At 41.5% G+C, this 19,346-nt stretch overlaps 1 protein-coding gene across 1 annotated transcript in view; it reads left to right on the top strand.

Annotated features, from left to right (window-relative positions):
- Positions 1–12,218, top strand: part of pcsk5b (proprotein convertase subtilisin/kexin type 5b) — a 337,923-nt gene extending 325,705 nt beyond the window's left edge. The window contains exons 35-37 of the mRNA XM_078214531.1: positions 4,375–4,475; positions 6,344–6,527; positions 8,765–12,218. Coding sequence (XP_078070657.1) covers positions 4,375–4,475; positions 6,344–6,527; positions 8,765–9,180 — 701 coding nt within the window. The 3' untranslated portion in view covers positions 9,181–12,218. The remainder of the gene's footprint in view (positions 1–4,374; positions 4,476–6,343; positions 6,528–8,764) is intronic.
- The last annotated feature ends 7,128 nt before the right edge of the window (positions 12,219–19,346 follow it).

Below are 19,346 nucleotides of genomic sequence, written 5' to 3'. Positions count from 1 at the left end.
GATTCAAGCCCTACTTGAATCTCTGAAGAACCTGATCATATAATCTAAGCTGACACTCTCAGGCATTATATGAATACAAATCTGTCTCTTTAGAAGAATGGACTTTATAGAAAATTAAGAAGGTGATGGAAAATCTTAGTTTGGCACAAAAGAAAAGTAAAGATCCTGGGTTTTTCATTCACCAAGGCATAGGTTCTACAAGTGTACAAATTTGTCAACAAGAATACTAATGAAGCAGAATTGATTGCAGAAAGAAGGGTGGACTGGGGGTAAATGATTCTTTTTGGGAGGAGGTATTGGACAGTTTGTGTTCAGTAAGTTAGAGGTCTATTCACGAAGCCACAATACCACCCCTTGTCAGCACGCTTAATGATTGTATTTTCAGCATCTTCAGTATTTTGCTTTTGATCATTTCGAGTAAATTACACAAGTTACACAAGCAAAGATAAATATAGTTTAGAATACATCAGACAGGAGGAGGAAGATGATGAGGAGGAGGAAGATACAAGACAGTGAGGTGGCCTGAACCGGGGTTGGACTCAAGGATCTCATCAGGATGCAATTGATGTCAAGGATCCAGGCATTCCTCAGCTGAGCTTCTCTTACCTGAGGGGAAATGGCATGGTCAGTTCACTTTGAACTGCATGTGAGAGCACGTTCCTTGAAGGCATAACTTGGAATTAATCCAGTCTTACCACCAATGGATGATGCAAATCAGTCCAGGGATCTCACTGGCTCCCTTTGCATCCTTTCACCCACCTCATTCCTTTTTTACACTCACTGGGCCCTGCTGCATAGATTGCCCCTCAGTCAGTGAGTCTTTGGAGGATGATGATAAAGGTGTCCAATAAGGAGGTGGTACCCTCATCCTCCTTGGGACTGCCTCAGACATTGGCTGGTGCTCTACATGGCTGGATAGGACCATGAGCTGGGATCTAAGCGGCATCCACTTCAAACATCTCTGTGCCACTAGTGCCACTGACTGGTCCATGTTACAGAGCTGGCATACATTCTGTGCACAGTTCCTAAGTTCACTCTGAGTGCAGCTGCATATGGCTCTCCTTGAAGTTGACCCCTCTCTCATTGGAGGAGTTCATGTACTGAAAGCTCTCAATTGGATAGCTCCTATAAGCTGATTGGCCTCCTCCATTCTCAGCCATTGATCCTGTACTTCCTCAGAGAACTTTGATAGCTTCTTTTCTTGTGGTGCTTGAGGTCCTGCATCTCTGCTCAACTGAACAGGACAATGTCTGTCCTCCATCCTCCAAGGGTGACTGTCCAAAGCCGCCTTGGTCTCACTCATCTGCTCCTGCACACTCATGTCATACTCGTCGCCCAGTGGCACCCTATCTACATGTATGTGAGGATCCACTGATGTGAGTGTATCTGCACTGGTGGAGGTTGTGCTTGTAAAATTCGACAGTGGCTCTGCTCCTTGTGAATGCCCTGGTGCTGTGGCAGGATTCAGCCATTACCCCTCCTTATGAGAACCTGTGGGAGACACAAGAAGAGATCATCTCTGACAGTGCTGAGGTTGACAAATGCTGCTGAGTCTTTGGCATGCTGTCTAATGGGGACGCATGCATTCTACCCCCTTTATCTACCGATTGCAGTATCTTTTCACTTTCCCCACAGGATTGCCCATCTCTCCTTCTCCAACTTGCTCTTGTAAGGCCACCCTTTGATCTCCGTGACTTTCTCTTCCACTTCAGTCTGAGTGTGGTGATGATGCACTCTCCCTGTCTGTCAGAGCCCTTTCTCTGACATTGTGAGCCTTTTCTCCTGCAAGGACAAAAGAGAATGAGATTTTTTAAAATTGCGACCAATGTTCAATCTCACATACACGAGAGACTGTATGTATCAGTGCTGGCAGGTCCACAATATCGCTATGGCTCTGAGTCTTGCTGAAAGATCAGTAAGTTCCCTGGGTGCATAATCCTCCCATGTTTAGGAGCAGTATGTGCCCTCAGGCTCCTCAGCTGGTGTGTGTGCTGGAGGTTGAATACTCAGAGGCCTGTCATCATGTTCTGGCATTTCACTCACACTGCGGGCTGCAAAGCCAGCTTTTCTCACCATATTGAACAGCACTCTGTGCAGTTTCAATGTGAAAGCAAGATTCACACAGTCAACAGGAGGGGCGACATCTAAGCAAGCTGGCAAGGCCGAAAATCGCAAGGTCAAGGCACCTTTTTAAAGGATGTCCTGATCGCCAATTTAAATAAAAGCTCCCCACCCCACCCCCCACAGACACTGAAGCCTCCCATGGACGCCAAGATTTCCCGCACAGAAATCAAGATACCCCACGGACACAGCGAGCACCCCCCCCCCCTCCACTTACAGACATCGAGACCACCATGAAGAAGAACAACCTCCCCCACCCCCCATAGATATAGGGAACCCCCACAATGGAGCTCCCCAGAGGGCTCCCTGGCACTAACAGGGTGCTGGGGATATTGCCTGGGCATGTCCCTCACCACCCAGGGACTATACTTTACTGGGCGCCCCTGGCATGGTCATCGCTGTTTTTTGAACACCAGTAGTGATGTCACACTGTCTGTGTGGGCAGTTAGGATGAGGGTGGAAGTAGTGGCGTCAAGCTCGCAAATATAATGTTAATTTATGCAAATCAGCCTCACAACCTTTCTGGGGACAGGGTTCACTAGTGTGGGTGGGGGAGATCTCATTTTGAGTGCAAATCCCATTTTAGCCTCCCACGAGATTTAGAAACTATTATTGGATTTGTGCTCGCACTCAACACAGATGCTAGATTGTAGCCTCAGAGTGGGAATAAATGGAACTTTCATGCATTGGCAGGCTGTGACTAGTGGGGTACCGAAAGGATCAGTACTTGGACCCCAGCTGTTTACAATATATATCAATGATTTGGATGTGGAAACCAAATGTAATATTCCCCAGTTCACAGTTAACACAAAGCCAAGTGGGAATGTGTGTCATAAGAAAGATACAAAGTGACTTCAAGAGAATTTGAGCAGACTTAGTGAGTGGGCGAGAACATGGCAGATGGAATATAATGTGGAAAAATTGGAAGTTATCCACTTTGTAGAAGGAATGGATGTACAGAATATTTCTTAAATGGTAAGAAATTAGAAGTGTAGATGTACAATTGGGTGTCCTTGTCAGTAAGTCATGGAAGGCTAACATCCAGGTGCAGGAAGCAGTTAAGAAGGCTGATAATAGGTTGGCCTTTATCACAAGAGAATTTGTGTACAGGACTCGTGAAGTCCTACTTCAGTTGTGTTGAAAGTTCGATCGACAGAACCTAGAGTACTGTATGCAGTTTTGGCCCCCTCACCTTTGAAAGGATATAATTGCCATAGCAGGAGTGCAACGAAGGTTCACCAGACTTGTTCTGGGAATTACGGGACTGTCATCTGAAGAGAGATTGGGGAAATTAGACATGTATCCTCTTTGGTTTCAAAGAATGAGAGGTAATCTCACTGAACCCTGCCAAATACATAAAGGGATAGACAGGATAAATGCAAGCCATTTGTTTTTCTCCCTGGTTGGGAAGTCTAGGTCCAGGGGATACAATTTCAAAATAAGGGGGAAGTCACTTCAGAATGAGATGAGGGCATTTTTTAATATTCAGAGGGTTAATAATGTTTGGAATTCTCTACCCCAGAGAGTTATGGAAGCTCAGTCATTGAGTGTGTTTAGAGCAGAGATTGACTGATTTCTAAATACCAATGACATGAAGGGATATGAGGATAACAGGAGGAAAAGCATTGATGTGGATGGTCAGCCATGATTGTATTGAATGGTGGAGCAGGCTCACGGGGCTGAATGGCCTACTCCTGCTCCTATGTTCCAACGCAGCCTTTAACAAGTTAGCTATCGAGCTAACGTTTCAAGCCTGGATGACTCTTTGTCAGAGCTCAGATGAAACACTAGCTCTGTTCTCTCACCACAGATGCTGTCAGACCTGCTGAGATTTTCCAGCATTTTCTGTGTTTGTTGGCACAGAAATAATCCCCAGGTTGACTTAAATAAAAATCAAACAAACTACCAAGTAAAAACATAAATAATTTGTGGATAATTGAAAAATGTTTTGATGATTTTTCATGTGGTTGTTGACAATGTTATTTAATTTCTGTTTTTATATTCCTTTGCAATGTGAAATCTATCTTGGAAGGAGAACAGCAAATGCATTTACTTGTGTGCTGCCAATTAAAAAAAACTAGATAGCTATATCCAAGTCCAAAATCATTTAAATCTGTATAAGCAGCATTAGGTCCTCATGGGCATATTTGAAGTCTTTCATTGAGTTTTCAGTTAGGTGCAGAGCTCATTCCAATTAAATACCAAGAGTTAACATGGTTCACCGACAACACAACTTCTGTTTTTTTCTCCCAGGCAAAGGACCTATTCGATGTACTTCCTGCTTTTGGGGCTTCGGGATGGTTGGAAGTATCTGCAGTTCTCAGTGTTTTGCTGGGGAATACCTGTTATCAGAGGTATTAAACATGTATTGATTGTTAAACAGATACACAGAAATGTTATAGCAGAGAAAGGGGCCATTTTGCCCATCGGGTCTGCACTGGCTTTCTGACTGACCAACTCACTTAGTGTCATTTTCCTGCCTTCTCCCTGTAACCCTGTACATTATTCTTTCTTTGATAACTGTCTAATTTCCTTTGGAAGGCTTCAATTGAACCTACCTCTACCACAATGCTAGACTTCAACTACTCATCACATAAAATTTTTTTCCTCATGTCACTTTTCTTATTTTGCCAATTTCTTTAAATCTATGCCCTCCTTTCACGAGTGGGAAAAATTTCTACCTAGCAATTCTGTCCTGACATCTCATTATTTTGAATACTTCTATCAAACCTCTAAGCCTTTTTTTCTCCAAGAAAAACAATCCAAACGTCTCCAATCTATCTTCATAACTGATGTAGCTAATTAATCATTAATAACATAACTAATATAGCTATATTGCTCTGTATCTTTTCTGAACACAGTTATAAAATATGGGCTTTGTCTTCTGTTTTAACACAAAGTTCCAAGTAAAAGATGTATGTTATCCAAACTGACACAGTGGAGAATTAGGATCACAGTTGGCAATGTTGTTACACCTCTAAATGAAGATTGTACCAAAAGAAATGATCAGTTAATATAAGGAGTTCAGGAACTGATAAACTAATAAGGCAGAAAATTATAGATCAATGAATTTTGCTTCAGCTTTGGTTAATCTTCTTAGTCTCAATTTCTACAGGGTTCCCTGGTTTTGCATCATCAAATACTTATTTACTGTTTGTTTAATTATACTTTTCGTATTTTTCTTCCTTATTTGGGGGTTGGGGAGACAAGAGGGGAGCTCCACAGAGGTGGGAGGGAAGGAACTCTGCTGGGGTGGGAGGGAAGGAAGAAACACTGCCAGGGTGGGGGGGTGGGGCGATTGGTGGGGGAGAGGGGGACAGGGAGCGATTGGCGGAGAGAGGAGGATGGGGGATGATCGGGGAGGGAACTCTGCGGGGGGAGCGCGATTGGCAAATCGGGGAGCGAGAAAGGGAACTCTGCAGGAGTGGGGAGGTGGGAACTCTGCAGGAAAGCAATCGTCAGGAGGTGTCCTGATGTCCATCAGGGGCTGGGGCGGGGGGGGGGGGGGGGGGGTGGTGGCGGGGGAAGTTCCTGATGTCCGTGGTGGGAGGGGGAGTAAATGTCCTGGGGGGGTTTCCGATGTCCATGGAGATGTAGCAGGAGATCTCCCTGTACTAGGATATCAAAGCACCTGCTCATTGCTGCTTCTAGGGCTCAGCAACTGGGTGAGCTGAGGCTCCACCCTGCCCCCTGCTGGCAAGGAAGCACCCTGGCACTTTCTTTGCACTAAGGATAAGATAGCATTTTCAAACTTGCCCAGAATACAGTCTGAAACTCTCTCACTTTCCCGCTCGTTCGGCACTTCAAACTATTTTCATAAGATTGCGCCCCATGTCTCCCAAAGATACATAGTGAAGGAACAGCATGAAGTATGACTCACAGAGAAAGAGCTTTGCTCTGGAAGGACTAACATTAAGGCATCATGAAATGTGAAAGAAGGGTAGATCTTTATATTAACCTGATGCTACAATTAGTAAAACACTGATTCAACACTAATCTAAACATACATTTTTACTTTTAAACTCATTTGCTTAATATTATCCACATTATTATTTTTAATAGAAATCAATTAAAATTTATAAATAGTATTGATCCAATAATTCAAAAATAATCTCTCCTTACCAAAGCAATGAAGCAGTGCACGGACAAGAAATGTTGCAGTTTGTTGACATAACCAATTGACATTCATTATTCTTAATACCTGTTTTTTCCCCCTGATTAGCACCCAGAGATCACATGTGACAAATGTCATGACAGTTGTCTGGAGTGTAAAGGACCAGGACTTTACAACTGTACAAATTGCCACCCTGGACTCTTAATAAATCTCGACGATGGCAATTGTTTGAACTGCTGCAGATCTGCTCTGCCTGATATTGAAGACTGCTGTAATTGTGGCCTGAGATTTGGTAAGACTATTAGTGTATTCGGCAAAATTCATCTAAAGTGCCATTGCTCTTCAGCTAAAGTAAAAGCTACCTCTGATTGAACCAATTAGCATGCCCATTGAAAATTAAGAATTGTGTTGATTCTGAGCAATTGTTTTTTAGTATTTATATAAGTATGTTTTATTTATTCATCAAGTTTGCAAAGAGTCCTTATGAATAGGGCGGTACGGTGGCACAGTGGTTAGCACTGCTGCCTCTCAGCGCCAGGGTCCCAGGTTCAATTCCGGCCTTGGGTCACTGTCTGTGTGGAGCTTGCACATTCTCCCCATGTCTGCATGGGTTTCCTCCGGGTGCTTCAGTTTCCCTCCCACAGTCCAAAGATGTGCGGGATTAGGTGGATTGGCCATGCTAAATTACCCCTAGTGTCAGGGGGATTAACAAGGTAAATGCATGGGGTTACAGGAATAGGGCCTGGGTGGGATTGTAGTTGGTACAGACTCAATGGGCCAAATGGCCTCCTTCGTACTGTAGTGATTCTTTGAATACTTTTAGTTGGGCTGCATCATTGTGGATACTAAAAATAATGTTGGCAGAAGAACGTGGCAGAGTTTTTAGTCCTGATATTGACAGGAGCAGGTTACAGATGCAATGGAGAAGGAGAAGGGCAAAGTGCCAGTTGGAAAGCACAAAAGTCCAAGTTTCCCCATATGCTGTGGTGTTTTGACTCCATAACATACATATTTACTTTGCTATGATTCCCACCTAGCAGTCAATCTCATTGGCAGGCTTGGTTTCCAGTTGGGTGAGGAGAACTCTGGAGTAAGCTGCAGCTGTTAAATATCTTCTGGCACTGCATCAGATCCTTGAAGTTATACTCCGAGAGTTTGACCACCATGGTTACTCAACATTTGTCTGGAGGGCATCCTGCCCCCAAGCCCCATTCGGAAGATACCAAACATCTCTCTTCCTTCTAACATCCTTCCCACCACACTCCTTGTAGCAGCTGCAGTCCCAAGTAGGGATCCTGCAGCTGCTACTGAGGAGTGTGGTGGGAAGGGTTCACATCCTGAGCCCAGGAGAGGTTGTTGGAAAATCTATGGCGGGGTCAGATGAAAGACAGGAAGGTAAATTTGGAGGGCCTGTTCTTGAACTCCTGCTCCTCTTGGCCCATACACAATACTGTAAAGACACTCATCCTCTTTCTCCAAAGCTGCGCTGGCCTTCCTTTAACTGCCAGATCTTCTGAGGTCTGAGCAACATCATGGGCAGGGTTATTTCTGTAAAACTTGTGAAATATGTGGCTGCGAGCTTCATTATTGAAAGGGCTAGCTCAATTCATGCAAACTAGTTGGCTGTCCTCCTCCATTTTACCTGGAAGTGTGAATTGAGAATTTGAAAGCTTTAACATCTCACCTGACCCCCAACCCTTTTGGACGTGAAAATTCACCCTTTGGTTTCTTCAAGACATATCTGTTCAGGATTTGACCTCAATTCTCTCAAAATATTATCTTCATGTGGGTGGAATTTTCCATGCTCGTGAGGGGATGGTGAAGCGGAAGAAGCAAAAGTCTCTTCATTCTTTTCAGTATTTTCTATCTGTTCTTCAATAAGTGTGTCAGAAAAGTATTTGATGAGCCAACATCAACTACACAGGAAAAGAAAATGTAAAGAATGCTCAAAAATCCCAAAGACATAGGAAGATTTGGCACTCCATCAAACATTACCTTAGTTGTGGTAAATGCATTTTAGTTTTTGAACACCACAGATTAATTCAGGTTAGCAAGTCATAAAATGTCTATGGAATAATATAGCTCACAAATATTATTTTGAAAAAAATATATATTTATTGGAATAAATTCAAAATCTAAAGGAAAAATATAAATCCTGCCAGCCCAGCAAGAATGGTCAGGCAGTTAAGGTAGTGACCAGGTACTAAATTTTTTCTCATCAAAGATTGGGTATCTTTGAAAAATTGAGTATTCTGATAAATGTATATATTGTATCCGTATCGATTCACAACAAATTATCAGTTGGATGACTTCAAAGCACTGCAGTAAATTCTAAGTATACTTTATATATTTATTTTATCTTCAATGCTGGGTTTTTCGCTATTTAATTTTCAGACCAATTTAGCCCCAATCAGTAATTTCTATACAGTTTGTTTTTAATGTGCACCAGTTAATCAATTTGTATTTGTTATTCCAAAAAGACTACTCAACATGACATCTTACATCTATTTTCTTTTTAAAAAAATTCAGATGAATGTGTTTTAAGAAAAGCAATTGTTGTTCCGGATGGGGAGGGGACAGGCAAACCTGCTTTATTCGCCACTGTCTCAGTACTGCTCATCATGGGTATTGGTATTGGGGTATTCCTTCTGCTGAAGACTCGTTCAAAAGCAAAACCCACTAACAGAGCAGGATATGAGAAACTGCCCAGTCAAGCCAAATCCATTCCAGTTTATAATGCAAGCAGGGACAGCGTTAGTTTTCGAGAAAATCAGGCAACTGACTACAAGGATCGTCAGGAAGAAATATATGATGAAGAGGATGATGATGATATTGTCTACATGGGCCAGGATGGTACCGTTTACCGCAAATTTAAGTATGGACTGTTAGATGAAGATGAAGATGATGAACTGGAGTACGATGACGAAAGCTACTCTTTCAGATAAAACAAAAATTAGCATTAATTTGTGTTTTTTCAATACTTTTAATGAAATTCTGTACTTACTCCATGCACCTAACACACCATCGATTGAGGATACTGAAAACTAAGTTTTCTGTGATCAGTGCCTATTTTCTTTTTCATACAATGTACTGGGGAGTGTGTAATTGAAGTTTGTGAGCCCTACCCTGAACAAATGAATTTTACAAAATGTTCACCTAATCACATTTCTGATCAGTGTTGTGTATCTCTAGATGTTAACCCAAATCATTAAAGAAAAATGTTAAAAAATTTAACATGCTGAAACGATAGAGGAATAACCACTATAAGAGTTGTTCAAAACACACCCTTAATATATTTACAAATTTCCTTTCTTTGTAAATAGTGGTTGTTCCTCTCGTATGCTGTAAGACTCCTGTTATAGTACTGGGGCTCTATAAATAGTTACAAAAAATTCTTGTGTCACTGCCATGATTTAAAGCTTGAGAGTTATTACTTGTATTAATTACTGCTAAGGTTCCTAAAAAAGAACAATGTTCTGCAATAGCTTTTATTTTCAAATGTATATCAGTCGCACAGATTTTCACTTTCGACAGAAACTATACAGATCAGAGTAAAATAAAATGGGTCAGACTGCAATAGAATTTCAACTATGGAAAACTTTTTGAAAAATACAGTATACCATAGCAAGTACTAGACATACTATATTTTATTATAAAAGATTATGAAGAGTCAAAGAAACACAATCTTCTTGACTGCAATATTTGTCTCATTAAAATGTTGGTAACTGATAACTATGTGTAGATCAGAAGGACACACAGTTAGCTGAAAAAGTGCTACAGCAAGCATTTTTAAGTGTTAAAATGCTCTACTCATCACCTGAGAAAGTTCAAACATTGTTTAACCAACAGAAATAAACTAATAAAAATACCTCTGTCAGCAACTTGATCCCACACCACTGTCAAAATAGTCTTTATAAAATTGACTGAGTTTGCCAGGAAGTGCGTTCATATGTGTACCAGCACTTTCAGGCCTTAGAGAATCGGTGATATAATCTGTTCTCTTTGTCTGGAGTTCTTGTTCTGAAAGATTAGGGTTAAATGTAGATGTGTTTTTGTTTTTTGTTTGCTTAAAGTTAAAATATTTTTGAGATGACGAGCTCAGTTTGAAAGTAGAATGTTTAGTTTCAGTAAAGAATGGACGACACTTAGTGCTGCTATGTTGAGCCATAAGTGAATAAAGTGTACTTGACTGGGATTTGTTCTTTTGTTTTGTGAGTTACAGAAACTTTATGATATTGTTAAATTTTTAGCTTGCGTCACGTCAAAAGCATAAAAGCGGGGTCACATGTTGTTAGCGTTCCATCCAGCTTCATAGATCATTTAAAATGTTGCTTATAGTGTCCCTGAATCTTAAATGGCTGACTACTTGATTTTTCAATGAGTAGGAAGTAAGAATCCATGGTTCTCGATGCAGACTCTAGTGACTAACCATGAAGAAACGTTATTGATGGTAATGGACCCATGACTCACCGTGTTCCTTCAGCTGTAGGGAAATGTGTGGTGTCAAACAACCTGTCACAGGGAGAAAGTTAAAGAAACAGTGATAAAGATGGCAGATAGTATCTGTTTTGCCAGAAATTAATGACTTTTAGGATTACAGATCTTCTCACTTATATACGGTAGCAGCACCAACATCTTGGTAAAAGATTGGGGAAAAGCAGGAAAGGAAAGCACCGACTATCTAAACCTATGTTTTGGAATGAACAAAATTGATGACATGTTACATTTTAATAGTTAAGGTCTATTAAATCAATGCAGTGTCCATCAATCAAGTTTCCTCTGGCCTAACCAGACATTAATGTCTATTCAAAAAGACCTTGTCTTCTCAATAGTTTCCAGCACAGGTGCTAAAGAAGTACTTCATGTTTGGGATGTAATATAAGGAGGCAACAATAGTGTAGAAATATCATTTATGGCAATTTGAAGAATATTATACTTTGGCATAGTCAAATTCTATTAAGGAATGCAAATGCTGAAAATTGCTTTTCATTATTCTGAAAAGATTAATGTGTATTTTGAACTTATCAAAGAAGGTAGGAGTGTAGACTGTTGCAGTTTATAAAAGGCTGTTTGATTCTAATGCTAGCGATTGATTCAGTTAGAAGAGGACTGGATCAAAGGATGTTCTGTGTAAACCAAGGTAACTGAAATTAATAAGTGGACCTCCTACATACAGAATAAAAGCAGAAGAACAAATTATCAAGTTCAATTTTCATTTAAAAATGTACCTTAGTTTTGTATTGAGTTAAATTATGCATATATCTGGGACCAGACTCAAATTTATGATAAATTAAGGCTGTGCTGATTCATAAAGTAGTAGTTTAGTACAATACTCTTAGAACATGTCATTTGATCATTCGGAAAAAAAAAAAATGTTCAGCAGAAGGCAGCTTATTGTGATTTAAATGATAAGATTTCAGTTTAATAGCCAGTCCAATGCTTTATATAAATTAATGGAGAAATACCCCCTGCTAAGCAGTGGTCTGTGCTCTGATCACATGGAAAGATGCCAATATTTTATGATGTAAGTCTTTGAGCAGCAATGTAAGTGAACCAGTTTACAATAGTTCAATACAACCTAATTATGTTATATTTACTTATTTGATATACTTAGTTGGTATACTCTAATGCAACAATTTAAGTATCTTCTATGAACATAAAATATAATTAACTTGTAGCTCAAACACAAAGACCAGTATATATATATTCACGGCCTCAACAAATAATGAACAGCAGCATTTCTCAATTTTCAAAATAATATCTGGAGATGTTTGCGCACTAATGTAATTTTAACTTGATATTTAAGTGCTTTTGCATTTTGATTAAATCAGTAGATTAGAAATTCCTGACATTCACTGATAAAGATAGGATGGAACAATTTCTGTAATATCAATGACTATTTGGATTTGATTGCTGTAGTTTATTGATGTGATAATGACAATTAAATATTCTTTGGGGAGAATGAATAAAATGTTATTTGTACAAAAGGACTGTGAGTCTTGATAATTTAGATGGCATTTAAATATGTTTTATTTACCCCCAAATGTAGTTCTATCCCAATCAAAGGCAAATGATTCCAGTGAATCTTCACTAAACAGGAGAAGCTGTTCAAATCACGAGTGATTTTGAGTGAATAGCGACTGTTTATCATTAGATACCCCAATTCTAAATTGCATTATTTTTACTGTTATTATCTCTTATTATTACATTGATACACCTGTGCAAATAAATGTTGGTTTATGCTTGTATCATTTTATACATAAATTTAGGGCAATGAGAGCAAAATATTTCAGGTGCTGGAAGCCCTCTGTGAAGAGTCAAGCACAGTTAAGGTCCCAATGATTATTTAGAAAAAGGTAAGGAGTCCGGAGCAGTCATAAAGATGAGAAATATGAAACTTCAGGTAATCCAGGTACCACAAGGGGCACTGCCCTGACTTGCCTACAATCATCCGGGGAGCTCCGATATGGCTTCCATTCCCACTGGTGAGGCCATCACGTCTGATCCCCATTGCTGGGGACCATACGTGATCCTTTCCAACAAGGACCTCGACCAGTGAGCGGGTAAGTTCAAGTGAGCCCGGACAATAGCGTCCAGGGCTCACTAATAATATTTAAATAAGATAATGAATATTTCCTTATTTAAAATAATTACCTTAATAAAACACGCAAAGCCAATTTTGCAGGCACATTAGTGCTGGTAACATCGCGAGAGGTGAAAAATTGGGTGCGAACCTGATTTTACCAGCTCACCTCACCGATTGACCAGCAGGACGAGCTGGTAAGATCGCCCCCTTGCACTGAGAGCAAAATATCTGTCTATAAGCAACAGGCAGAAACATCAAATTGCCAAATATTTTCATCCTCAGCTCATTTAATCACGTAGCAGTTCAGTCTGAACAAAGCAAATTCTTCAAGAGTTAAAGCTTTCTTTACACAAAACATTTAAAATTGGAAGCCCATTCACAATGTAGTCCTATTCATGCTTAGCTAATGATAAAGCACTGCGCAATACCAATTGGATACATTGCATTTCTGTCTGACATTAGTTTGCAGCCACAAACCACCCAGGAGATGAAATAGGCCTGATTTGTGAGTGCAGCTCAGCCCATTTTACATTTCAAACCTGCTGTAATATAGTTCCAAAATTGAGACAGTGTAAACATTGGCTTGAATCTTTGCTCCTGAGGCGGGTGTGTGGAGCTTGGAAATTTCCTGGCTCAGTGCACCCCTCAAGAAAGCCCCCAACAACTAGATTTTTCTTCAGTGATGGGGAGGGGGGGGGTGGAGGGGCAAGTGCACGCCAGTGTTGGGTCTGCCATCCCCAGAAACAGGTTGGAGACAGCCACAGGTGGCTAAGTGCTGGAGTGCATTGGTTAAAAGATCAGTCTCAGTACTCTGGGACTTGGTCCCAGTTGTAATAAAAATGTTTGGCCCTCTGGTCCTCATTCCCTCCACCCACTCCCCATACCCCATCCATGCCAACTCATGCCTGCACCCAACCCTATTGCCTCTTTATACCCTCCATGCCAACTCAGGCTCCCATGGTCCGACATATCGTTGGAGTTTAGAAGAATGAGAGGCAACCTTATTGAGATATATAGGATTGTCAGGGGGCTTGACAGGCTAGGTGCTGAGAGGTTGTGGGAGACTCCAGGATTGGATAAGGAAAAAAAGGGATGCTTATGGCAGATATAGGGGCCTCAAAACAATGGATGCCCTAGATGAGTATAGAAAATGCAGAGGGGTATTTTTTAAAAATAGGAAAGCAAAGAGGTGGCATGAAAAATCACTAGTGGGCAAAGTAAATGAAAATCCCTAGGTATTGATAGGGATTCAGGACCAGCACATTCCTGTAAGGATGAAGGATAAATATGGCAAGTTTTGTGAACCTTGGATAATGAGAGATATTGTGAGCCTAGTCAAAGAGAAAAAGGAAGCATTTGTCAAAGCTCGGAGGCTGGGAACACATGAAGCAAGTGTGGAATACAAGGAAAGCAGAAAGAAACTTAAGCAAGGAGTAAGAAGGGCCAAAAGGGGTCATGAAAAAGCATTGGCCAGCAGGATTAAGGAAAATCCCAAGGCTTTTTATACATATATAAAGAGCAAGAGGGTAGCCGGGGAGAGGGTTGGCCCACTCAAGGACAAGGGAGGGAATCTATGTGTGGAGCCAGTGGAAATGGGCGAGGTATTAAATGAGTACTTTGCGTCAGTATTCACCAAAGAGAAGGACTTGGTGATGATGACTCTGGGAAAGGATGTGTAGACAGTTTGAGTCATGTTGAGATCAAAAAGGAGGAGGTATTGGGGTTCTTGAGAAACATTAAGGTAGACAAGTCCCCAGGGCCTGATGGGATATACCCCAGAATACTGAGAGAGGCAAGGGAGAAAATTGCTGGGGCCTTGAGAAAAATATTTGTATCCTCACTGGCTACAGGGGAGGTCATGATGTGGAGATGCCGGCATTGGACTGGGGTGAACACAGTAAGAGTTTTAACAACACCAGGTTAAAGTCCAACAGGTTTATTTGGTAGCAAATACCATTAGCTTTCGGAGCGCTGCTCCTTCGTCAGATGGAGTGGAAATCTGCTCTCAAACAGGGCACAGAGACACAAAATCAAGTTACAGAATACTGATTAGAATGTGAATCCCTACAACCAACCAGATCTTAAAGATACAGACAATGTGAGCGGCGGGAGCATTAAGCACAGGTTAAAGAGATGTGTATTGTCTCCAGACAGGACAGCCAATTTCGGCTGTTCCGGTTCATTGGCTGTCTCATTGTGTTTGCTGTTGGCCTCTTGGGGTTGATGGAAGAACTCCTGCAGCCTCTTTCTGTCCTGTCCTGTCTGGGGACAATACATATCTCTTTAACCTGTGCTTAATGCTCCCTCCACTCACATTGTCTGTATCTTTAAGATCTGGTTGGCTGTAGGCATTCGCATTCTAATCAGTATTCTGTAACTTGATTTTGTGTCTCTGTGCCCTATTTGAGAGATTTCCACTCCATCTGACGAAGGAGCAGCGCTCCGAAAGCTAATGCTATTTGCTACCAAATAAACCTGTTGAACTTTAACCTGGTGTTGTTAAAACTCTTATAGGGGAGGTCCCAGAGGATTGGAGAATCGCCAATGTTGTTCCTTTGTTTAAGAAGGGTAGCAAGAATAATCCGGGTAATTACAGGCCGGTGAGCTTTACATCAGTGGTAGGGAAATTATTGGAGAGGATTCTTTGAGACAGGCTTTATTCCCACTTGGAAATAAGTGGATGTATTAGTGAGAGGCAACATGGTTTTGTGAAGGGGAGGTCGTGTCTCACGAACTTGATCGAGTTTTTCGAGGAAGTGACGAAGATGATTGATGAGGGTAGGGCAGTGGATGTTGTGTACATGGACTTCAGTAAGGCCTTTGACAAGGTCCCTCATGGCAGACTGGTGCAGAAGGTGAAGTTGCATGGGATCAGGTGAGCTGTCAAGGTGGATACAAAACTGGCTCGGTCAAAGAAGACAGAGGGTAGCAGTGGAAGGGTGCGTTTCTGAATGGAGGGCCATGACAAGTGGTGTTCCTCGGGGATCAGTGCTGGGACCTTTGCTCTTTGTAATATATATAAATGATTTGGAGGAAAATGTAACTGGATTGATTAGTAAGTTTGCGGACGACACAAAGGTTGGTGGATTTGCGGATAGCGATGAGGTCCATCAGAGGATACAGCAGGATATTGATCAGCTGGAGGCTTGGGCGGAGAGATGGCAGATGGAGTTTAATCCGGACAAATGTGAGGTAATGCATTTTGGAAGGTCTAATACAGATAGGAAATATACAGTAAATGACAGAACCCTTAAGAGTATTGAAAGGCAAAGGGATCTGGGTGTACAGGTACACAGGTCATTGAAAGTGGAAATGCAGGTGGAGAAGGTAGTCAAGAAGGCATATGGCATGCTTGCCTTCATCGGCCAAGGTATTGAGTTTAAAAATTGGCAAGTCATGTTGCAGCTTTATAGAATCTTAGTTAGGCCGCACTTGGAATATAGTGTTCAATTCGAGTCGCCACACTACCAGGATGTGGAGGCTTTGGAGAGGATACAGAAAAGATTTACCAGGATGTTGCCTGGTATGGAGGGCATTAGCTATGAGGAGAGGTTGGAGAAACTTGGTTTTCTTCTCACTGGAGCGACGGAGGTTGAGGGGAGACCCGATAGAGGTCTACAGGATTATGAGAGGCATGGACAGAGTGGATAGTCAGAAGCTTTTTCCCAGGGTGGAAGAGTCAATTACTAGGGGACATAGGTTTAAGGTGCGAGGGGCAAGGTTTAAAGGAGATGTACGAGGCAGATATTTTACACAGAGTGTAGTGGGTGCCTGGAACTCGTTGCTGGGGGAGGTAGTGGAAGCAGATACGGTAGTGACTTTTAAGGGGCGTCTTGACAAGTACATGAATAGGTTGGGAATAGAGGGATATGATCCCTGGAAGGGTTGGGGGTTTTAGTTAAGTCGGGCAACATGGTCGGTGCAGGCTTGTAGGGCTGAAGGGCCTGTTCCTGTGCTGTAATTTTCTTTGTATTTTGTAAGTATATTAAAGGCAATAGAGTAACCAGGAATAAAGTAGGGCCCATTAAGGACCAAAGTGGTGATATGTGTGTGGAGCTGAAACATGTAGGTGAACTATTAAAAGAATATTTTGCATCTATGTTCACTATGGAGGATGATGTAGGTATAGAAAGCAGGGAGGGGGGCTGTGTTACAATTGAACAGATCAGCATTGTGAGGGAGGAGTCATTTGCAGTTTTCGAGGACTGAAACGTGGATAGATCCCTAGGTCCAAATGAGATGTACCCTAGGCAAGAGAGGAGATTACAGGGGCTCTGTTAATTTTTAAATCTTCCCTGACCACAAGAGAGGTGCCAGATGACTGGGGGACAGCTAACGTGATACCATTATTCAAGAAGTAGGGATAAACCAGGTAATTTACAGGCCAGTGAGCTTAACATCAATGGTAGGGAATTTTTTGGAAAGTTTCTGAGGGACAGAACTAATCTCCAACTGGAAGGGCAAGGATTATTCAAGGATTGCGAGCATAGCTTTGTCAGGGGGAGATTATGTCTAATAAATTTGATTGAATTTTTCAAGGAGGTGATTAGTTGTGTAGATGAGGGCAATGCAGTTGATGTAGTTTACATGAACTTCCGTAAGGCTTTTGACAAGGTCCTTCAAGGGAGACTGATCAAGAAGGTATGAGCCCAGTGGGACCCAGGACAACTTGGCAGATTGGATCCAAAATGGACTTTGTGGTAGGAGGCAGAAGATGATGTTCAAAGTTTTTTTTTGGTGACTTGAAGCCTGTGTCCATGGTGTTCTGCAAAGATTGGTACTGTGTCCCTTGCTGTTTGTAGTGTACTTAATGATCTAGACATAAATGTGGAGGGTATGATTAGTAAGTTCACAGATGACACAAAAATTGGTAGTGTGATAAAGAGAGAGGAGAAAAGCCTTAGATTACAAGACGATAGGGATGAGCTGGTCAGATGGGCAGGACAAATAAAAGTTAACCCTGGAAAGTGTGAGGTGATGCATTTTCGGAGGACTAACAAAGAAATACACAATGAATGGTAGAATGTTAGGGGGAACAGAGGTACCTTGGGGTGCATGTTCAAAGATCCTGGAAGGCAGCAGGACAGTTAAAGTGGTTAAGACGGCATATGGGATACTTGTCTTTATTAGCCAAGGCATGGAATGTGATGATGGAGGTGTGTAAAATGTTCATTAGGGGACAGCTAGAGTACTGTGTACAGTTCTGGTTACCATGCTATAGGAAGGATGTGATTGCATGAGGAAGGTTGCAGAGGAGATTCACCAGGATGTTGCCTGAGCTGGAGAATTTCAGCTATGAAGAGAGGTTGGTTTGGCTAGGTTTGTTTTCCTTAAAGCAGAGCAGACTGAGAGGGACCTGATTGAAGTGTACAAAATTATGAGGGGCATAGATAGGGTAGATAGAAAGGAGCTTTTTCCCTTAAGAGAGGGATCAATAACCAGGGGGCATAGATTTAAGGTAAAGAGCAGGGAATTTGAAGAAAACCTTTTCATCCAGAGGATGGTACGAATCTGGAACTCACTGCTTGAAGGGTGGGAAGCCTCACATTTAAGAAGCATTTAGATAAATACCTGAAATGCACAGCATACAAGGTTACAGATCAAATGCTGGAAAATTGCATTCGGATAGGTGCTTAATGGCACGGAGACAGTGGGTTGAAGGGTGTCTTTCTGTGCTGTAAATCTCTATGACTCTACGCTGAGAGGTTGCTTCCCCTTGTGGGAAAGTCTTGGACCAGAGGGTATAATCTCAGAGTATGGGATCGCCCATTTAAGACAGGTGAAAAATGTCTTCTCTCAAATAGTGAAAATGTGGAATTATTTACCAGAGGGCTGTAGAGGATGGGCTTTTAAGTATGTTCAAGACTGAGATGGACAGACTTTTAATCTGTAAGGGGATCAAGGATTATGGGGATAAAGAAGTGGAGTTGAAGATGATATCAGATCAGTGATGAACTTGTTGAATGGTGGGGCAGACTTGCTGGGTTGAATGGCAGAAAATCACTACAGAAACTCACTCACTCAGGTTCCTTAGGCAGCGCCTTCCAAACCCACAATCACTACCATTCAGAAGTACAAGAGCAGCAAATGCATGGGAACACCAACTAGAATTCCCCTCCAAATCATTCACCATCCTGAATTGGTAACATATCATTCCATCTCTGTTGGGTCAAAATCTCAGAATTCTCTTCCTAACATAATTGTGGATGTACCTACACCACATGGACTGCAGCCATTCAAGAAGGCAACTCACTATCACCTTCACATGGGCCATTAGGGATGGGCAATAAATGCTGGCCGAGCCCACATGCCATGAATTTTTAAAAATCTTTAAACAGACCCAAAGTAACTTCTGCAGCAAATCACTTAAGTGTTGTGCATGCAAGAAGAATATCCAATACAAACAGGCTCTTTGCTTTTGAAAGAAGCTTGTTCAGAAGATATATCTTTAAATTACCAATTGTTCCAGAATAAAGTGAATTAAACAAAATTTGTTTACAAGTCAATATACACAAACACGTTCAT

Source organism: Mustelus asterias, chromosome 6 (genome assembly GCF_964213995.1).
Source record: "Mustelus asterias chromosome 6, sMusAst1.hap1.1, whole genome shotgun sequence".
Taxonomy (NCBI): domain Eukaryota; kingdom Metazoa; phylum Chordata; class Chondrichthyes; order Carcharhiniformes; family Triakidae; genus Mustelus; species Mustelus asterias.
This window is presented reverse-complemented; position numbering and strand designations above follow the sequence as displayed.